General features: G+C 40.1%; 2 protein-coding genes across 2 annotated transcripts; one reads left to right on the top strand and one right to left on the bottom strand.

The window, feature by feature from the left end:
* Positions 1-4,703: 4,703 nt before the first annotated feature.
* LOC307249802 (uncharacterized protein) lies at positions 4,704-18,085 on the bottom strand (the record flags this gene model as incomplete). The annotated part of the gene is made up of 11 exons (XM_080026654.1): positions 4,704-4,899; positions 6,331-6,448; positions 10,493-10,565; positions 11,597-11,805; positions 13,008-13,224; positions 13,546-13,611; positions 13,702-13,938; positions 14,018-14,250; positions 16,533-16,624; positions 16,722-16,911; positions 18,070-18,085. 11 exons carry the CDS (start codon positions 18,083-18,085, stop codon positions 4,704-4,706), a joined length of 1,647 nt encoding a protein of 548 aa, XP_079882780.1.
* A 1,803-nt stretch (positions 18,086-19,888) lies between these two features.
* LOC307249803 (general transcription factor II-I repeat domain-containing protein 2A-like) lies at positions 19,889-21,663 on the top strand (the record flags this gene model as incomplete). The annotated part of the gene is made up of 2 exons (XM_080026655.1): positions 19,889-20,218; positions 20,683-21,663. The coding sequence occupies 2 exons, from the start codon at positions 19,889-19,891 to the stop codon at positions 21,661-21,663; spliced, it is 1,311 nt and encodes a 436-aa protein (XP_079882781.1).
* Between the last annotated feature and the right edge of the window lie 1,874 nt (positions 21,664-23,537).

Genomic DNA, 23,537 nt, shown 5'->3' on the forward strand with positions numbered 1-23,537 from the left:
GGAAAGCAAAACACATTCAGTATATTTGGATTTGAGTATGAAACATGTTGATAATGAAACTATTATGAACGATCCGGTTTTATAGCCAAGAAATGAAAAGGGACCACAAACAAATGAAAAGTTCTTAATAAAGACTCAAGTGCAAGCCAATTCACAAAGCATTCAAATGGAATGCGATATAATAACGCAACTTGTTGAAGATTCTCACTTTTATTTATTAGTAGGCCATCTGAGTGCACACACATCAGCCAGCTAAAGTCACCCCATGTGAAGTCAGCAGGTAGCATGAGGAGAGCAAACAGCTAAACAGCTTTTCAATGAATAACACATGAGATAACAAACAATGATCCAGTGCCTTCAGCAAGCCTAGTGCAACACACACACACTTCACACGAGGACACCAAAGGCTAATTAAACTTGATCAAAATGAAATGCAGTCAGTCGGTGCCAATGCTTTTGTTAAAAGAGAATTAACTGAAATAGACACAAACTTTGAATTCATGTCTCAATTCTGTCTGAAAGAATAGTTAGAATTGAGAGTTGGACAAGTAGATTAACAGCAAATGCTTAATATGAAACTACTCTAGCAAAGATTAACAAATGCAAACAGAGAAAGACAACAAGGTAGCAAAATGCCTACCCTCAACATGCTCTAGTCTATCACATTCTATCTCACTTAGTCCATATAAAAAGAGAACTGTAAAAATGTCAAGTTGTGGTTTTACACTGGACAAAGCGATGCTAGGCTAAGCAGCTGCTGGTGGTATTTAAAAAGTATGTGCATAGCATGTAATGGCATTTTTCAGAACAGGCTGACAACTGCAAGATATAGTGGCTACTGCATGCATCCTCTCCAGTTTATTTCTCTGTTCATGTTAATGGACCAAAGACAGTTTCTTAAGATTTTAAAGTTAAAGTTTTGCACTTATTTTGACGCTAGTGAATGTTTTGGCTGCCATGACAATCAGATTTCAGGTAATTATTCAAATTAAATCATAGTATGTCATTAGGTTTGATGTTCACACAGCACTCCCAGCCTGTATTACCAGATAAATGTTGACATTTTACATTTTGCTTTTGCAAAGTCCTACCTCTGCTGATGGCATCAGGGGGCTCAACTCAATTGGTAACATTTCATCCTGAAAATCCAAACTGAGTGGCTATGCAACACAGCGCTACAATCCATCCATTAAAAGAAGTGTACTGATATTGTCAAATGTTAATGTCATTATAAACCCTTGGGTCCTCTTGTCACGAGACACAACCTGCTCTGCAACACCCAATGCCTCATTGTGTTGTTCGCCATCCACCAGGGTGTCTCCCTCTGAGAGGAGTCTGCTGCTGCTGCTGTAAAATGTTGCATGCCGTGACAGAGCGGAGCATTAATCAAAGTTGATTTTCAGTGTGAGGGCGCAAGTGCCTTTTTTTCCGCTGGAGAACTGTTTAGCACAACAGCGCTAGGTACAACAGGGTCCCGCTCTTCAGTGTAATGGTAGCAAACGGAGGTCATAAATAATGGATTCAAGATCACTTACACCTCATGAAGCAGGCTATAGCTTTCGATGGAGGGAAAACACATCTTTGCTGTTCAAATTAGAGTTCGGACTCTTTTGGCTGCAATTGTAAAGAAAAACAAGACCTTTCCAAGAGGGCTTTGGAAGAGTTTAATATGGTGCAAAACATGATGGCAAAACAACAGTTTAGATACTGCCACAGAAAAATGATAGCCAATAGCTGGTAACAGAGGGACTCAGGGTAGGAGAAGCTTTTGGTTTCAAATGGGTGATTTGCAATTGTGTTAGACAGGAATGCAACGATTAAAAGTAGTTACAGTAGCTGTCAGAATAACCACAGAGTGTCCCATTGACACCGCCGTTCCAATTAACAAAATATAACTGAAAAACACAAGGTTATTAGTTTTTTCGATCGCTAAACCACAGTGGGCACAACTGGAGCGACATGTGCAAAACTCTAACAACACTATGCACAGCAGCGGTTCATGTGGACCAAACACTATCTCGTTTTTCATTGCTTAAACACAATTTTAGAAACTCTACACATTTATCTCATGGCTTAACCACCACCTGCACAACACGATGGATTTTCAGCACTTAGTTCAAATGCTAACACACTGCTGTCACAACTGTAAACCACACATTCAAAACAGAATGTATTTCATCCTGGTGCATTTTAAACACTGTAAAATTTCAACTGAACCACTAAAAAGGTGTCTTGTTTTAGACTTGTTAGTAAACATATACAAAAATACTTTATTTTGGAAATGGAGAAATTAATTGGTGGAGGGGAAGAGTGGCAGTGAGGGTGTGTATGTGTAGAGGAAGACCTAGAAGACATAGAGCTGTAATTTCTGATGAAATACAGTAAGGGTTACTGATAGACCCTGTTGTGAATCATGGCCTCTCATTGAGAGAGGCAGGGTTGAGAGCAACCCAATCTGCAAAGATCTAAAGTTGCATCTGTAATACTAATTTTCAAGCAAACAAACAACTTAGAGTTGCATCCTTACAGTAAATTACAACATTACTGTAAAGATATTGATTTCTGTATTACAATTAAAGAATATTTACACAGATAAATACTACATTTGGAAATGTTATCAATAAAATATACAAAATGTGTATCTATTGAAGCACACTTCTGATTTTCATTTATTTTTATTTTTATAAAAAAAACTGGTATGTTTATAATAATTTCTCTATTTCATCAAAGAAAATATTACGTTATTTGTGTGAAGTAACTCAAATTATTCAAACTGTAAAGATTAAAAGTTTGTAATTTGTGTATTGGGCTTTGATGCTAGTGTTTATACTCTGAGCATATTCTGAGTGACAGTGTGTGTTATCTCAATGAGGCTGGTTCATAGTGTTTGCTGCACTGAGACTATTTTGCAGGTGAAGTGAACTGTTCAGCTCCAGTGACTGTTGGTAGTGCAGACTGTAGTTAGTTTTGCACATTGAGCTACAGTTGTGCCCACTGTGGTTTAGCGATCGAAAAAAAAAACTGTTTCCTTTTGGTCTTCTTGAGTCTGTGGATGACATAAACTTATTTTTTTTTACAGATTCATATTTGCACTTCATTGACTCTGGACTTTAAAGAATACCCCAATCTCCTCTTGAAACATGATTAGTACATTTTGAATACATTAGATATGTATCTGTCCACTATCAAACCCAATTTATTTGATATGTCCCTCATTTTGAGCTGTTTGCATACTAGGTTTGGAAAGGTGTCCTTATTTTATCACATAAAATGTGACTGTTGTTACCTTTAGATGATAGTATATAATGTGATAACCTCTTGTTGTAACTACGTGTCTTTGTGTCAGTGTTGCAGCTGCCTGTCTCTATACTGCCCCTCAGTGGCGAGACAGGGAAATGGCCACGTAAATACAATATCTGAATTTGAACACAATTCTCTAAGCCTTTGCATGCACACAAAGAGGCAAACTTTTGAAATTTCACCACTAAAAATTAGGATAAGAAACCCAATAATTTGTAATGTGCCAATGCAGCTAGGAGGAGATACATAGCACAGAGCAGAAGAGATGATCAGATCTCACTCCATATCTTAATGGGATCCTCTCACACTCCATTCCAATTAATGACCAATCCCTCAATTATGTAAATCAGAGAACGGTCACTAGCAGTGAGAAGTTGAAGTCACCCACATAAACACCAAACAGTGTCACATTGCAGAGTGCTAATTGGCCACTACTTTTCGTATAATTGCAGCGCCCAGGGTCACGTCCTCTGCTAACCTCTCATTTAAGTATTGTTTTTCAGCAGACAAACAGTTAAAGGAGCAATTAAGATGGAGCTCACAAGCACCACTTGTGGGGACCATTTGGCAAGAAAGAGCCTGGAGACTGGGATGCTGTAATGCTGCATATGGTACACAAGAGTCTTGGACCAGAGTAAGTCAGGGTGCAAGCGCAGTGCACAACACTGGCCTCCTATTCTAGTGTGAAAGTTTAAAACTGTGGTCCTCACTGAAGCAATCATTCTGTATTAGGGAATTGGTGTGTGTTCTGTAAGATCATCCAAACAGCAAGGTTTTTCTTTTGATGCCCACATATAATTGAGGCAAAGACGCCAAATCAGACATGTCAGTTTATTTGGTTGCTGTTTTAAAAGAAAACCCCACACACGTCAAGTCAGTCACTTTTTTTATGTACTCATGCAAAGGAGCCACACCATGTTTGTCACCACACAAACACTGTTGTTCCCTTTGTTATTCTGTAAAGCAACTTGAACTGCACTTCTATAAAAATAAACTTTTCAAGTTTGCTTTGCCTTAATGAAAAAGTTACAAGAAAGAAGAGATCAGTTTCTTTCAGTTGCATTTAACAAAGAAACCACATACATTAGAGATTGTGAAAAAAAAAATGTTTTGACCTGTTTGGCAGTAACCTCTTTTTAAGAGATGCTAAGAAGTTCAATGAGCCACAGTCAAAACACATGTGACAGCAAACTGAACCTATACAGCACATAAGAGGACAAACGGCTACCAAATCACACCATTAAACAGATGTAATAACTGACCAATACCCAGTAAGATTTTAAACTAATACTGTAAAAAAGGAATGTGATTGTGAATGCCACCTATTTCGGAGACTAATCCCAGGAGATGGAAGAGAGAAAAGATGGGAAAAAAGTTTTCATCTCTTCATCTACCCCCTCTATCTACCACAGACTTTGCCCACCCTCTATGACTAAGTTATGCCCTGTCATGTAGTCGGAGGCGTCACATGCCAAGTAGACCACTGCAGCTTGCAGGTCTGTGACTTGAGCCAGTCTACCAGCAGGGATATCTGACAGCCAGCGCTGCATCAGGGGCTTCAGGCTCTCTGTGTGGATGAGAGGGGTGTCAACAATCCCCCTGAAAAGAGAGAGAGAACACACACACACAATGAAAAATCAGAGGGCATCACAGTTCAGACACCTGGAGTGACAGAGTTTGTTTCAGAGCCACCACTTTGGTGACAAAAATAAACCCAATTATCTTTTTGCAGAAAGGGCACAGCATGGCATATCTGATGATATTTACTGTGGGACTGGCACTCTCACATCTCAGGAAGACGGGTGTAAAGAGGGACGTCTGGCATCATTTGCTCAAAGCCTTTGCTAAAGTTCTTATTATTAGTTGCAACGCCCTGATATTATTCAGCGCTACCACAAAGCAAATGCAGCTCTCTTCACTTTTTTACAGGCAAATATCACAGAGCTACACATTCCAATAAATATGTCAACACAGCCGCATGTGCGTTATACCAGACAACTTCAGAATTTTACGCACAGTTGACGTGACAGTGACTAAAAGCAGCGAGGCCCCAAATCATTGTTCGACGCATCCCGGTGCCTTGATATGGAATTCCAACATTGGATAAATTAGCACTTCCAAGGAGCGTGTGACACCTTGGTTAACATATTCCACCTCAATTATATTTCTCTTCAGCAGCCCCTGTTATCTGGAACCTTTAGCTGGCAATCAGAGGTACTGTTTTCCCTCAGCCAATTTTCTAGATAATACAGCTTATCACCTCTGCGGCAAAAAGTTGCCAATGGAATCAGGCTCCAGTCAACCTTGCGAGCGCTAATTGTGTCTCTTTTTTTATGCATATTTACCGACTGTCACTTCAAAGAAATCAGCGGCCCATTGAGACACCCAGTTAGCACAGGGAGAGAGAGAGAGAGAGAGAATTGCTTCTTGCAAATTCAAATTAGCAAACAAGCTGCCGATAAATAAAGCTGAGCGCCGCGCAGCCCGTGTAAGGGCTTTGTTCTGTGACTGGGCCCTGGCTCGCCCAGTAACACCGGACGGATTTGATCATGGAAGGCTGGGGCTAAGGGATGCTCCACTTAGCACGCAACCCCCCTCCCTCTACACACACACACACACACACATACATAAAGCCCCTTTCCTGTGTTCTCTTTTCTTCGCCCCCCTTGCTCAGCTTCACAGACAAATAGATACAAACAAGGCGCTATTGTTGCGACCGACACTCGCGAGTGAGGTTGCAAATTTGATTCCCTAATTGAAAAAGAACAATTAGAGCAAGTGTTTGGTTGATTCATCCCTCAAGATGTCATCTAATTAAGAAGCTGATGTATTGTTTGAGGACTTAATAATTTAAGTGCATCATTCGCAAACGGGGCTCTTCATATGAAAGCAAACACACTAATCACCTCTTTATTCTTTTGCAGCTCAATCCTACTCGCTACACTCTGAGGTGGACCAGTGTGCTTTGCTTCGCTTTGCTTTGGCACAAACCAGTAAAGGGCCGACGGCCAAGAAGAAGAGAGCACTTACGGTGAGATGCAGTTGACGCTCACTCCTCTGTCAATCCACTCCGTGCCCAGAGTCTGAGTCAGTTTGACCACGCCAGCCTTGGACGTGTTGTAGGAAAGCTGCTTCTGGGGATGTGGGACTGCAGGGTAGACCAGGAAGAAAACAAGTTACCTTAAATGGACACAATATGGGGTTTTTGTAAAGATAACAATTACAGCATCTTTGAAGGTTGTCAGCAATTCTGGAGAATGTTTGTAGTCAAAATCACTTTTTGTCAGTATCAGTGAATATCTCCTCACGATCCGCTTCTGAAAGAAAGTCAAGGGCCAATACACAGCCTAGGCTCTGTAAACAGGCATGTTCCTAGCTATGGTCCTGTGATGGTTTTTACACACCAGTTTACGGAGCCTAGGCTTTGTATCAACACTGGATTATTTTTCAGCATGCACACAGAACAGACAGGTAGCAAGTCATGAGGAGATATTCACTGATTCTGACAAATGTATTTTGACAACAAGCATTCTACATTCGCTATCGCTATCGCCACCTTAATGATTGCATGTACTTCTGAAATTCAGGCTATCGCTTAAATCAAAATGTTATTTTTGGGAGTCATTTCTTCAACAGAGATTAAAAAAGAACTACCAATAGTTCCTTTTAGGAATGGGGCCGATCCGATCCAGTATCGGGTCCGATATGGCCAAAATCAGCGTATCGGATATCGGACTGACAGCTCCGATATTAATTTTAATTGATCTATTTTTTACTATGAAAGAGCGAACGAGCCATGCGAGCATGCGCCGACGTTCGGTGGAGGGAGAGAGGACACCACTTTCTAATTTGACATACAGTGCATATCAGTTTGTTAGCCAGTGACCTAACCACAGCTAATCCAAGTCAAGGAAGTGCTATGTATGTCTACTATGTAAAATACAGCCAGAGAGGAAGACTGTTCAGACAACATCCCAACATGTATCAGAGACCTAAACACATATCGGTCATTTAGTTCTAATCTGAAACAGTGGCTCATTGATAATATGTCCTGCCAGCACTAAACTTGACCCGCCTGCTCATGCCTCCTTGTGTCAGCGTGTCTGTCTGTGAATTTGTCCTGCGTCTTGCAACACTTACTTTGCTTGCTTGTTTGTATGCTTTTGTGTAGCTCGTTCCGTCTCTCCTGTGCTGCTTCATGTACTATTGTCATGTCGATTTTTTGTTTGTTTGTTGTGCATGTACAGTTTGCTTTGGTGGGCTACTGCCTTGATGTCTAACACATCTGATGTTGCTATAAGTCCTAGTCTACCTTTTTAATTTGTGTTTGTCTGATGCTGACTCTTGTTTGTCCTGCATGCTTTATGTATTTTAATGCTTGAACTACTGAATACTTGTATGTGGTTATAATTCATGTTTTATCTGTTGCTTTCATATGTTATTTTTTTTTTTTTATTTTTATTTATTTTTTTTAACTCTTTCTGTTATTTGCTTATTTGCTTTTCAGGGAGCCTATTGTTACATCTGGCCAAGGACTGCAGATGGAAACTAGCCTTCTGGCTAAATCTGGCATATTTACAGAAATGTTTATTAATATGCACTGTCCCTGTCAAATAAACAAACACAAACAGACCACCACATATTCTAGTGGGGCAGAAGTGATCATTGAGAAGGATTTTTTTTGTATGACTATAATTCTGCCTTTAAGATAAACCTATATGCATTTGTGTACATTTCTTGCTCTTTTAAATTAGAATTGCTTAAGCCTTCCTAGCCTTATACATAACATCACCACCAACAAAAAAATGTATAACAATTATGATATCGTATCGGTATCGGCCGATATCCAAAACCCAGATATCGGAATCGGATCGGAACTAAAAAAAGTCAATTGGTGCATCCCAAGTTCCTTTCACACAAAAGCTGACAACACATGCATTTCATACTGAGCACCACATAAAAGCCCCTTCCATTAGCTGGCGAGAGGACCGTGGCGGAAGAAGGCATGTCAAATTAATTGCTTATAAAGTCCAGTTATGCTCTGTCCTTAGCAACAAAGACAAGGAGCCATTTGTTTGCCTTGACCATCACAGATGCTGCACACTGCATGGGATGCCGGCAGAGGGGTTCATTTTCCGCCGGTTGATTAATCATCGCGAGGAAGGCTCCAAGTTACATACAACTTTAGTAGTTAACCTCATCACCCGCCGATCTCACTGCCAAATGGCTTCAGTGTGAGACCAGGGATGATAAATAATACCAGCCAGTTGCATAGAGGCAGGGGCCGGGCCTGAGGAGAAGGGGGCATGAGCATCTGCATGTATTACTCGGATAAATTCGAAAAAACAGGAAAATGATGTAGGATATAGGATATAGGGGTAAAAGTTGGAAAAGTGCTGAAGAATTAAGATGTTAAGGGTGGGACAGTGCGGTTGAGTTGAGTGTGTGAGTGTGGCGAGATAGCAGAGGGATGGTATAAGGTTGGGCCGGGCCAGGCTGGATAAGGGTTAGCCTAGGACCCTCAGAGGAACACGCAAGGAGGAGCGGAGCCAAGGGCTTACACGCAGATTGAAGGTGAAATCCGACTTATCAGGACAGGAAACACAGCTCAAAAATGCCTAACAGCGCTAATCCTCACGCAAGACCTGATGATACGGCCTCAAAATACCATTCAGAAAAGGCCTTCATCCTTTAAATAAACCTGCATTGATGTTTTTCTCGCCCGTCTTAAAGAGCAGTAATCCCCAGAGAAGGGGGAAAGGGAAGAGCATCCTCCAAAGCCCTCTTTAATATTCACCCTGCTACTTATTGCACATTTCAAGTGGGAGAAAAACATGTTCTTTATCAGGCACGCCTTTACATTTTGAGATGTTCAAGTGATGCCATTTTTTTCCCAGAATGCCGTGGCTGTTATGATGTATATCACTAATGCAGCTGAGACCTGCAGGTCTCAGCATGAGAGTCATAAATCCCTCTGTGTAGCCAAAGAGCTGAATGTGACCACATCAACTTGGATATATTTGCTATCTGGGAGTCTTTGTACTGCTGGCCAGTATTTTTTTAAAGGTACGTTGATAGTCGAGACTGTGTGCGTGTTAGTTGGCACATACACACATTGTATTCAGCAGATGGACAAAAAGCTGTCATTGTGCATTTTAATTGGGCATTTACGGCTGCCTTTTTGGGCTTCCACTTGGCTAGAACAGGTCCCATCTGATTACACATTATGACAATATTATAACAGATGTCCAGACCAATGAAGTCAATTCCTGAAGGACTGTACGTAATGTGAGTAATTGATCACTATTTTTTTTTTTATGCCGGCCTCTATTTACCAGCATGCTCCTGTTTTACAGATTGCCCGGTGCAGTCGGGACTTGGGCCCATATGGCACAGCGCTTTACTGCTCATTTGACTATACTGCTGAAGTGTTGCTGTTCCTCTGGAGGGAACCTGTTGGAAGAGGGAACATTACGAATTACAAGCCTTTTACTAAGGCTCCCACCAACTCTAAAAGTGTCTTCCACTGTTCAAACAGAGCTGCTGGCACAGGCTGTACAGGAACCATCCCCTTCCCGAGTTGGACCTTAGGTTGCCTTACACATCCTCCAGACAGCTCCGCAGAGAGGGGATGTTTATTATGATGCAAAACTGCCTCTGCGAGACGCAATCACAAACCTTCGCTGCTAGGGCTTATACAGTACTACGCAGGCAGGGGTGGATGCATCTCTACGCAGAGCAGTTTAACTGGGGTAAAAGTTGCAAAAGAGAAAAGCTGGCTGATCCTGTTTTAAATGTGCATGTTCGCCTCAAGTTTTGTCATAAACAGGAAATCTATGATTATCTATTTATGAAGAAATTTTTGGTTTGGATTTAATAGTAGAGTAAAGATTTCAAATGGGGAAAGACAGAGAGGGAAGATAAATGGCCCGGGCTGGAATTGAACCCTAGCCCGCTGATGCATAATATTTGAATTTCTTATATACTGTAAGTTGCCACTGCAGCGATCCAAAGTCAGACATGCCTGATGATAGAAAACTGCTTACTGTGAAGTGTGCATTCCCTGCGTAAAAAGCTGCACAGCAAAAATTTATATATTTAACTCTGCCTTCCACACCGAAATGGAGGATTAAAAGCTGACATGGACAGGGCTAAGGAGAGAATTGGTGGGGGGAATAGAATCATCACTCACCTATTAGACTGGCCATGGAGGCTGTGTTGATAATCTTGCCGTATCCTTGCTTCAACATCACTCGACCTGCCGCCTTAAGGCCAGGGGAGAGAGGGATACATTCAAACACCTTATTATCATTGCACCGATATGCTACCAAAAGCTTGAGCATGGATCAACAAAAAAAACATGCAGTTTATCCATGGACAGCGGTTAAACAACATTTGGGGCACTTGAGACAGATTTGAGACAGACAGAGATGTCAGACAGCGGCTAGATAATACATGATCAACAATCAGTTTGGTTCTTCAGGTATCATTTCTCAAGCAAATTCCTTACAGAATTACAGAAATATTTGGAATGGGTAAACAAATGCTCTATATTTTTACATTGGTGAAAAAATTAAAAATAATAATAAGTTTAAGTCTGGCTGAGTATAATAATTTCAGTTCCAGAGAAAGAAAAAAGATTTCTTCATATTGAAGCAATCCATGTATCACTACATTTAAACTGGGTATCTCATTGTTTAGAGTGTCATAACATGGAGAAGTTATTTTTGTTTTTAATAACATACAGTATAATATTTATTCTCCTCCGTCTAAAATTTCCCAAAAAAAACCTTCCTACATATTTTAACAAGTTCTTCCCGCACAATTTTTATTTTAAACAGAGTTTGGATCAGAATTATTTGTAACTTGGGGGCGCCCTTAGCTCAGTTGGTAGGGCGTCCACCCCCGGGCCGGGCCCAGCAGCAGACCCGTTCAATTCCCGCCCGCGGTCGTTCTCTGCATGTCACTCCCCTCTCTGCCCCATTTCACCTCTGTCTCTCTGCACTGTCAATAAAGCATAAAAATGCCCAAAAAAAAATAAAATAAAAAAATATTTGCAACTTATTGCACAGTATGAAATGATTGTAGTTAAACTGTGTATTTTGAACTGAAATCAATTCATAAATTAAAAATGTATGTTTATAAGTGCATTTTTGTTTTTGGTCTGGAAATTAAACATCAATCCAGTACATCACAGTTCAATATAGGGAGGTCGGTCACACACACACAAAAACACACGCACACACAAACACACACACACACATACACACTGTATTTCACAGCAGGTAATTCGCACCTGACAGCACATGAACGTCCCCCTCAGGTTGACATCAAATGTCTGGTCCCACTCCTCTAGACTGGTGTCTTCACTGGCTGAGTTCATGTTGATGCCTGCATTGTTACAGGCAATGTGGATCGTTCCCCATTTGGAGACCATGGTGTCAATCATCCGCTGGACATCATCTGATTTGCTCACGTCAGCTGTGATGGAAATGGCATTGATACCTGTATTTAAAAAACATGGATGTATGTTAAAAACGTTGTTGTAACATTATGAATGGTATAAGTAAGTATATGGTATAATTACATTCTATACTTGGACATTTAAGAAGTTTGAGATGAAGAAAAAAAAATAAGAAAACTGCACATTGTGAGAAATACCATAACAATTAATTAAGCTTATTTAAAGTCAAGGTAATTTCTTTCTTTAATAGGAAAATATAAATAAAATAACACATACACGAGTTAAGATTGAACATTTTACTTACACAGCAAGACACAATTTATGTTAGACTTTAATGTGCTGCCATCTGCTGGACAAAAAACTATAAAGCGAAGGTCAATGCAATGACTGTTGCATTGTTTGGCAGAAGTGGATATGATATGATACCTTTGCATCCCTACATTGGAGGTACCGTTTCATTTAAATAGCTAATTTTATTTGTAAAAAAAAACATAAAACCACTCAAATAAAAGTTTAAAAAAAAAATAGCTAATTTTCCAGTATGACGCCACAGGGGGAAAAAATGTAGGGTACTCTGAGAACTAGGTTAAAAAGAAATCCATTAGAGGGAAATGACTGTAAAGTGTAGTAGACATTAAGCTTTGAGATACATTTATTGGGATATTTTCCTCCCATGTAGTTCTCCAAATACGTTGTCATCAATTCCTTTAGATTTACGTGATACTAATGCTTACAACTGACGTGTCTTTCTTTACACATCTCTAGAAAAACTCAAACTTGGTAGTTGGAACTTGGCTGGTGCAATACTCCAAACAAATCCATTTTGATGTGTTAACTGATCAGTACTATATATGAACACCAAATGAGCCAGAGAGCAACTGAAGAAGCAGACAACGTGCAAGTAGAGCTGCAACTATTGGTCCATCAGTTGATTAGTCAGTTGTAATCAGGTAATCTGCAAACAATTGTGTTAATTAATAAAAAAAAAAAAATTGTTGCAGACAGTTATTATGGGTTATTGTTAGTTATTGTGTACAGGGTCTATTGTATTGGGAGTCGGGGACGGATGCCAGTGAACTTATTTAAAACTGATTAGCCTGCACTGAATGTCACAATTGCAGGCAAATATAGAGTTTGTTTTTGTTTTAAACATACCATTTTGCCAGCGTTACTAAGTTAGCGAATTGGGCAGCACATGCTACATTCTAGTCTAAGAAAGTATACATGTTTTAACAGCCCTTACCTTTAAGAAGGAGCTCTTTAGCCACTGCTTCAGCTTTCTCTTGGTCTAGGTCTACCACGGCCACCTTGGCACCGGCCTCCCCCAGAGCATGAGCAAACCCTCGGCCGATGCCCTGCCCAGCTCCTGTCACATAGGCAACCTTTCCATCCAGACGCATCCGATCCAGGATGGGGCTCCCCTTGACCCCATGGAAAACCTCGTCATTTGTTATTTTATTCTAGTACAAATAGACAAAATAAGCAGACAGAATTAAGCTTAGTTTATTACTTAGATAAACTTTTCAGTGCAGGTATGATGGCAGCTGTTTGACTTTTACAAAGCAAAGTCGTACGTCTTGGTATTGGCATCAATGTCATTTTAGAATGCACTTCTCACTTTTCTACTGTTGATTTTTATAAATGTTTTTTTTTTTATTTGAAATGTTTTAATTCTTAACTCTGATTTATTCCCAATAAGAATGAGATCTTGATCTCAATGGGATATACAGTACCAGTACTGGCTCGTTGAGGTCTGAACATTGGGGTTAGGTAAACAGTACCTCTGTCACACAGCATGCAGATACCCTGCGGATGACACTGATGCCATCTCTTAGAGGAATAATGACCTTAAAACAGAAATGACATTGTTTAAAAGAAAAGAAAATAACAGAACACTTGTCAAACACATAAAAATGATGTGAAGCTTTGAAATGTACCTGCTCCACTCGAGGATCATTGAAGACAAACTGGTTGAATTCTCTAAGCGCCAGTCCGTTGTCATCCGTGGTGTCATTCAGATAAACCTTGGCTTTGAACAGTGTGTTATCTACGCATATGACCCCTCGCAATCTCAGCAAATTGTTGTCCAGAATAAAGTTGTAGTAGTTGATGTAATTATTCTTGTCGGCATCGATGAAGACCATGTCAAACTGCTCACCTGCAGCAGCCAATTCCTAAAAGGGCCCAAAGAAAGAAAGTTATTAGAACTGTCAGAAGACGAAGTAATTTACAATCAAAGGGGAGGGTATTCACCTTGAGGGTGTCCATGGCAGATCCAGTCTTGACAGTAATCTTCTTGCCATGTGGAGACATGTCAAAAATGGGCTGGGCAAAGTGTTTTAGGTACGGCTCTAGCTCACAGGCAACTAAGCAGCCGTCTTCAGGGAGCCCTTCAGCCATGGACAGTGCACCGTAACCCGTGAACATTCCGATCTCTAGAACACTCTTGGCTTGACTCATGTGGACCAGCATCTTCAGCGTCTGGCCTGCCAAAGACACACCACAGAGCAAGTTATTACAACATTAAAGGTGGATTCAGCGATTCTGGAGTGTGCTTGTTGTCAAAATAACCTTGTGCCCAAAATCAGTGAATAAAAAAATATTTTAATTTTAGTTATTTTTTATTTGGCATTTTTATGCTTTATTGACAGTGCAGAGAGACAGATGTGAAATGGGGCAGAGAGGGGAGTGACATGCAGAGAACGACCGCGGGTGGGAATCGAACCCGGGTCTGCTGCTGGGCCCGGCCCGGGAGGGGGGCGCCTTACCAACTGAGCTAAAGGCACCCCCAAATATATAAATTGTAATACACAGCCTAGGCTCTGTAAACTGCATGAAGCTAAGGTGGGCTCCCTTTGTTTAAATGCCCATAGTCTTCATTCCAGTTTTAGAGCCTAGGTCTGTAACACCAGATTTCATTTCAGTGCACACAGTACATAGGTCAGTGATTCTTGGGAACTGGGACAAATGGCCGTCTTCCATATGTAACTGCTGTTATCTTTAAAAATATTTAAAATTGTAGATGTTATTAGGGATTAAGAATAGAATGTCTGGAGCACAATTATCCCCTTACATTTTATTTTATCATTATTATGTCAAATATATGACACTTGTTATCTTCTCACAACATCCAAAACAGTGTGTCCACAGAGAAGGTTTCAATCTTTCATATGCAATAAAACCTATTAAAAACTTACATTACTGATTAAAAAGTGCTTTTTTCATCATAAGCAACACTAAATAATCTTTCATATCAATAAAAACTGTTTTTCTTCAACACATTCATGTTTTATATGGTTTCAAAGTGGTGGGACACTTTTTGTCACCACCGTCAGACAATCCATTAAAATGTAAGAAAATCAGCCAAAATAAGGGGCAGCTGTCACTATGAAGGACCTCTTGTCACATTCTACCTCTGCAGAGTACATTAGAGTCAGACAGGCTCTGATAAGTGTTGTAATTTTAGAATATTTTACATTCCAAATCTTGAAAGTCCTGCGTCACAACCATGATACGTCAACACCGACTTACAATTTCTGAAGACGTTATTTGAAATGTTTCGATAATCTTATATTCCTGAAGTAGTTCATACTAGCACCAATCATCAACAGAAAAAACAAATGGCTAACTAGATTAATTCCATTTGTTTTGTTTAAGAAACGTTAAATATGTCAACACCGTCAGATGTCAACTCCGTCAGATTTCCTATCTGACGTGGTGACAGGCCAATGACGGAGTTGACATTCAATATGAAGGCATCATATTTGGGTGGTTTTCAAGTTATTATAATTATATTAAATACAGAAATAGGGTTTAGTTTTTCTAATACTGTATTTATGGAAACTCTCACAATCTTCTTTTGTCAAGGATGATTCTTAAAGTACAGGATGATATACAAAATGAGGCGATTTGGTCTGAGTCTTTTAGAGCAAGTCTGATTGAAAGACTGTAATGTGAATCGTGAATTAACGCTCAACCAATAATATGCTGTTATAAAATCACTGTTATTGATTATTCTACGTATTTGATGGTTATCTGGGTTTTCGTCACCACCGTCCGATATGTCAAATTCATAAGATATACTTGTCAACTCCGTCAGATTTATATTATTATGATAACAATACATAATGATATTTCATAGTTCTTGAGGAATGGTTGGTCATATGTGAAAATCTAACCAGTCACCTAACATGAGAATGTGTTTTGAAATTTGAAACACATCTTGATTGCTGTTCATTTTAAAGTAAACATTCTATTACACAGTTCAACTGAAGAACATAGAGGAAAATCGATATAAAATATCTATAGTCATATACATTTTGAAAATATTTTTTGTGGCCTCTGTCAGTCTTGGTGAAAACTTGTGATCACAATTCTTCTCATGGGTCTAGCATAAATTGAGGGAAAATAAATGTGTGTGTTTGTGTCTGACGGTGTTGACACAAAATAAGGAATGGCAAGGTAAAAAGCCCATTTTGATAAAAAGGATAAAAGCTGGGAGTTTGTATCAAAGTGTAGCTCAGTAGCTTAGTATACGTATGTCGGAAACATACATGTAATTTAATTTGCCTAAACATAGGGTTTGTATTTTTTCAACATTGCACTCTGTTTTGTCTCACTTCTCAAGTATCACCGAGGTATCAGATCCTGGGGAGATATTCACTGATTGTGACAAAAAGTGAACAAGCGTTCTCCAGAATCACCGACTCCACTTTAAAAACAGTGGAAATGATGGATATGTGCAGTACGTGTGTGTCCAATGTCCAACCTTCAACATGTCCAGTGATGCACTCCTTGGGAAGGCGGAACATTGTTTTGCCATCCCTGTACACTTGATCCCAGTCGTGGGAAATGGTTTTCCTACAAGGATGTATGAATGAAAATATTGACAAAGTGAACTCAGACACTATAAGCATTGTGGGTTGTAGATGATTGTGTATAGGAAGCAGAGACTTACTTATAAAGCTCTACCAGTGGTTGACTTTCTGGGGTGGTCATTCTCTCCACGTAGTCATCCAGGCCTCTGGCTATGTTCACAGCCTTCTGCAAGTGACTCGTCAACTCCTCTGGCACATTATCACTTGTTGTGGCTATCTCCTGGGCCTTTGTTAGGACAGCCACAAGGACTTCCACTGGGGTGTCAGGAACTGGCACGATAACAGGATTTAATGTTAGTTTAGAAATGTATATTGTCTCTCGTTTTGCTGCAGGGCTGCATGTGAAATTCTGCCGAAATTCATCGTGCAGAGATATGCCAGTTATTGTTATTCCATTAAATATAAAATAACATTACACCCATTTATTATCACAGAAGGAATGCTGCAAAACCATAAAATACATTACAAGGACATTTTATTGCACTTTTTCAAAGAAATTACATAAAACTATTGTCTAAGTAATATTCTCAACCCTAATATGATTCAAAATCCCTGTCCTACAGAAAGGCAAAAACACTACATTCTAAAGTTGTTCCGAGAGCACCTTAATTATGATCTTTCTTGATAAAGAGCTTGCGTTGAAACTAGCCTTTATTATAAATGTATACACAGTACGCACATGAGATTATTATGTATGTATTAACCAATTAAATTATTGCACACTGTTACCTACACTGAGCACGCAACCTCTTCTTAAAACCGCAGACTGGAATAACAGGAAACGATAGATACTGTAGGCTACCTCTTAAAAATACTAACTGTGGCAGCAACAAACAAAAAAAGTAAGAAAGTGTCTTGTAGGCCTAATTGTTGACGAAATTCAACAGATGGAAAGACCTTCTTTCTAAGATTGCAAAAAGATTTATACTTAAAAAGATGAAATTAATAGATAGAATATTTACCGGAAAAGACCATCTGGTTGTCGATTTGTCCAACCCATACTCTCCTCTGCATCTGACTGGCTGTTTAACTTAAGAAATTAATTAAAATTATTGTGTGCTAAATAAAACCCACTCTGTATATTCCGGAATATTTAACATTTAAGTTTAATGATGCATGGATGTAACAGTGCCTGGCTAAGAGGTTCTGTTTTGTATGCATCAACCTTTTTCAAATTAAATCTAAGTTTTAAAATAAAGAATTTAAACAAAACGGAGTAGACCTACACCGTTCTGTTTTATTCAGCCAGCTGCCTGTCTGTGGTGGCCCGATACATTTAGTTGGTTATGAGGCGCAGATACACATTCGACACAAGAGTTTGATTCCTTAACTTGTGCTACGTGTTAAGCCCTTACCCTTATGGCATTTACTCTAAACTAGCTTAAATAAAAACTTTAAGTAGGCTATCAACCATACTATCAATCTTACCTTTTTCCGATGGCATGGTGCAGGTCGTTTGTGGGCGTGAGGAGATGAGCAGCTGTCTGTCACCCTCTTACCTGCAGACGCAGTGGTGGACGTTCTCTTCCTTCACAAAAGCTATGCAAGTGTTAAGTAAGCGGTGGTCGTTGCACGTGCACGTGCTTGAGTTCTATTTTTTTTTCTTTTTTCATAACACACTCACAATGGCTGTGTTCGGAAAGCCATACTAGCGTCCTACTCATAAACTGCATTCCAATAGTAGTTGCACTTCCCCTCGCTCATTTACCCTCAGCCCTTGGTATGACGTAACAGCATACGTTGCACGGAGGGAACTTGGAGTGCGGAGGGAGACTGGGCGGGGGAGGAGCGGAGGATTTAAATGGAACCCACTTGCCCTTGTACTCGTAATGGACCGTCAGTTACATGGGTCATTCTATAGCAGGGATGGGCATCTGGCGGCCCGCGGGCCACATGCGGCCCTCGGGACAAATTTGTGCGGCCCGCGAGTTCATTTATAAAAAATTATATATTATTGGTTTCACAGTCGTCGGAAAAAAGTATGTAATTTGAACCAGACCCCAACTGTAATTAATTATGTCAGCCGCTAGAGGGCGCTCCCCGCAAATGTAAGCGGTATGTAGCCAAGTGGACGGTCTTGGAATTACCACATCGACCTCACCTCTTCTAGCGGGATCAGAGCGGGATTTACAAAAAAAAAAAATTTTTACAAACATGAGCGCTCAAAAAAGAAAACTAGATGAAGAAAACCGCGTTTTCCAGCCAAGATGGGAAACAGATTATCTCTTTACAGATTGTAAAGGAAAACCCATGTGTTTAGTGTGCTTGGAAACAAAATCGGCAATGAAGGATTTTAACTTAAGCCGCCACTACAACTAGCCTGGCTCCGCCCGCCTACCTACTTCCGCCCAAATTTCATTTTCCCTTCAGTAGTCAGTCTGGTGATGGGGTGTATCAGTGGGATCCTGCTCGAATCAGATTTCTGAGTGTCCAATCAGCGAACAGAGCGAGTGGCTCAGTTGAATTCTGCGTTCCTTTATACTCGGAAGAAGGAGATTTCCGACTTGGTAGTTCCGAGTTCCGACCTGTCTGTGTTCCAGTGCATCTGCTCGCGAAAGTATGGACGCCTAAAACCTTTCTCGTCCAAATAACTAAACGTTAGGCTCTAACAAGTTACTGTTGCTAGATTCATAGACTACAATATGTAGTGAAGTCGGAAATTTCCGAGTTTCCTGTCCAACTGGAACGCACCGTCAAAAGCCGGCTCATGACACACGTGACGACCAAACGTGATGCGATTGGTTGGCTAATCCAGAGTGGCACTGGGCAGATCCAATAGTTTTAAACTTCGACAGACACCCGCCTCCAAGTGAGTGAACGTTTGCCAATTACAGCACTGCCAGACCTTCTGTACAAATGAAATGAAGTACGATGGTCTGGTTGGACCAGGCTACACTACAACACCACGCACAAAGAAAAGTATGACAAGTACACCGGAGCTGCCAGAGCCGCTGTCGTTGCTGATCTCAAGCGAAAAATACACCGTCAGCAAAGCTTTTTTACCAAAGCCACGACCACACAGGAATCGTCACTGAAGGCGTCTTATGTTGTTTCACTTGAGCTTGCTAAAGCAAAGAAGCCGCTGTCTGATGGTGAAATGGTGAAGCGATGTGCAGTTGAGATGGCGAAAGCTTTTGGAGACGACAACATGGCTAAGAACTTTGAAACGGTCTCTCTCTCCCGACGCACAGTGACCAGAAGAATTTTTGATATCCAAAATCATGTCGAGGGAAAGCACAGAGAAATCATGAACGACTGCAAGTACTTTTCCTTAGCGCTAGATGAGAGTACAGATGTGATGGATGTAAGCCAGCTCCTCATCTACACACGAGCAGTAAACAATTCATTTGAAGTGCATGAGGAGTTACTGAAACTGGTGTCTTTGCATGACACTACCAAGGGACAGGACATTTTCAACGCCGTTGAAAGTGTTGTGAGTGAGCACGGAGGCTTTGACAAGCTATCAGCTGTTGTTGCTGACGGTGCACCATCAATGCAAGGAAGACGCACTGGATTCGCCGGGCTTCTCAGACAGAGTGGCGTTGACTGTCCAATACTGCACTGCATCATACATCAGGTGGGTAACGTTATTTTCAGCTATTATTATCGGTGATAAATAGGGCTGCCCCCAACTAAAAACTTTCCTAGTCGTTTCACTTTATTCGGTTATCGACCGCGGTGCTGTCAGAGAGTGTGTCAGTGTGTGTGTGTGTGTGTGTGTCGGCGGCGGAGGCAGGCACGGAGCGGCAGGGCAAACGCTTTTACTAATGATCCGTTATTTTCTGACTGAACAGCCTCATGGAAATTATATTTTATAATTCATAAAATTATAAACCAACGAAATTCGTTAAAGCAAGTAATTTGGTGCTTTAAAAGTCACGATTTTAATCTGAGACAGATTCCACGTTCTCTTCCTTTCTGGTCAACTAACGTTTTTTCGCCTGTGAGGCAGCCCTAGTTATCAATGTGTGTTTCCTTAGTGAGATTTAAAAATAAATAATGACTACAATGTTGCTGAATCCAATTTATTTTATATTGCAGGAGGCCCTCTGTGCCAAGTCAATGAACTTCAGCCATGTCATGGATTTAGTAACAAAAGTTACCAATCTCATTCGAGGAGGAAACAGGTCTCTTAATCATCGGAAGTTTGTAGCCTTTTTGGATGAAGTGAGCGCCGCGTACGGGGATTTACAGATGCACACAGAGATAAGGTGGATGAGCCGCGGGAAATGCTTGGAGAGGTTTTTTGCGCTGCGCTCTGAAATCCCTGTGTTCCTTGAGGAGAGCATACGATGTGACACCAGTGCGTACTGCAGTCAACTCAGGGACACGGATTTTCTCTGTGACATGGCCTTCCTTGCAGACATCACATCTCATCTCAATCGCCTCAATTTGCAGCTGCAGGGAAGAGGCCAAACTGTGTCGGATCTATACGCACACATGAACGCGTTTAATGCTAAACTAGGCCTGTTTAAAGAAGGCTTCCAATCCGACCGTCCGAATTTGGCACACTTCCCCTCATGTGAAGAGATGCGCAAAGATGCTCCCGAATGCGAAGAAACCATGCTCAAGTACAAAGCAGAAATCGAAAAACTGCAGCAGCAGTTTAAGAGCCGCTTCCAAGATTTCTACGCCATGCAGCCACGCATCGCGTTGTTCACTGACCCGCTCTCTGCTGCTGTCAGCGAGCAGCCCCCTGAGCTGCAGCTTGAACTGTGCGAACTACAGGCAGACCCGTTTTTTCAAGCAAACCGCAACGAGAGGGGAATCTCCTTCTGGAGACTGCTACCAGAGTCCCGATTTCCAATCCTCAGGGATTTTGCACTTTCGATGGCCAGCATGTTTGGGAGCACTTACATCTGCGAGAGCAACTTCTCAATGATGAAGCACATCAAGTCCAAAGAAAGAAACCGACTGACCGATGAGACACTCTTCCAGCTCATGCAGATTGGATGCACCAATATTGAGATTGACATTCAGTCTATTGTGCGCCAGCAGGAGAGGCCACAAGTGTCTCATTAAGACAGGATTTTACAGAGGATAACATTTTGAGAAAATGAAAAATGTTATGTAATGTCAGAGCAGAGAAGAATTGCACTATTAGAGATATGTTTTGTTTTGTGTTCTTGACTGAAAGAGACAAATTGTCTGTAATGTTTGAAAATTGGTTTAATAAATTTTGATTGCCAGTATATTTTGTTCTATTTATTAAATTAGTTATATATAGTTAGTATATAGCTATAGTAGGCCAATTAAGTGACAAGGTTATAATGGTGAAAGTGCATGTTGATATACGTGGCCCTCTGGTAGTGAGGTGAAAATTTGTGTGGCCCTCCCTTTTATCAAAGCTGCCCATCCCTGTTCTATAGAATCGGTGCCCTTTGTGTTTGATTGTAAGAAAAAAAAGTACATTCAAATTCTAAACTTTTTTTGATGTGATGTGACATATTGATATTAACATGTAATTGAAACAATATTTTCCCATCTCAACATCACTATTAAAATGATTATTTTGAGAAATTTTCAGAAACATGTCACACTTTAATTCAACCCCGTCACGGTCATTTTGTTATTCAGGTGCTAATATTTAGAATGGGTTTCTGATAATATTCTGACATGATCTCTCAGTTTAGATGTCCCTTGTTAATAATCATATAATGTTATTCAATTTAAAAAAAAATAAAAAGCCTCAAGGACCATCCAAGACCGGTTATGATGAAAATATTTGTCTTCCCACTTGGCATTTTCACTGCTCATATGCAGTAATGTCATGTAATTAAAAAATATATTCATCTACTTGTTTTTCCAGTTACAACACACACAAGTAAACACATGTTGATGTTATATGTTGTATATTTAATACAAAAATACAAAGAAATGCTGAACAACGGAGTTGAAAATCATGTAACAGGGTTGAATGATGATGTCACTTTTTTAAATTCTTTGTATAAAACCCACATTTTTGTGAATTAATGTAATGAAGAAGGTTTTTCTTCCCTTTGCCCAGCTGTCCTGTTAATCCTAACCCTACATTTGACCATGTGTGATGTCACACATGGTAAAAATAGGGTTAGATAGTGAGACCATAAACACTCTTTCTGCCTTTTCTCAGGCTAGGATGAACCGATTTCTTAAGTGTTTGCATATTTATATTACATAGGATCTCAGAGTTCAATACACCTTCATATTCCCACCAGTTAAGTATGTCTTTAATGTCATATTTAATAAGAAAAGTACCTAAAATATTACAAAGATGTACCAGGGATTCAACCCCGTAACGTGCATTCAACCCTGTTACAACCCTGTTACAGTAAGAAGTGTGATGGGGCTGAATGTGATGGGGTTGAAAGTTTTATGCTAATCTTTTGTTAATGTGTTCATGCTAGCAGCTAGTAGTGCACCACATGGCATTATACAATGTAGATATTTATGCACTTTTCCAGTTGCAAACTTTATTTTTTGACACACCTGGTTTACTATGAGTTTTCCTCCTAACAGTGTTGAAGCCCTATGATTGACCAAGCCCATTTGTACATAAAAATCATCAAATATTCATAGAAAGTTAATGAGAAGCCTACCACTTGCTTCACCATGATGTTCAAAAGACTTTGCTGATGTCACTTGCTCATGAAGAATGTCAAAAGGGTCGTACTATTATTTTATGGTAGGGGGAGAGTGGTTGCGTTACGGGGTTGAATGAAACGCAGGGACAGGGATAAACGCTTAAATTACTTAAAAAATAAAAAATTATACTTTATATTAAATGTGTTATTCTTTAAAATTACCCATTTCAATTAAATTAAACCAAAAAGTGCAGTGTTATTTAACATTGAATACTCAAAATGGATATTATTCTTTTCATGATGATGAATGGGGACAGGCGGAATTCTCAATAA

The sequence above is a fragment of the Ammodytes marinus genome (assembly GCF_949987685.1).
Source record: "Ammodytes marinus genome assembly, chromosome: 4".
Taxonomy (NCBI): domain Eukaryota; kingdom Metazoa; phylum Chordata; class Actinopteri; order Uranoscopiformes; family Ammodytidae; genus Ammodytes; species Ammodytes marinus.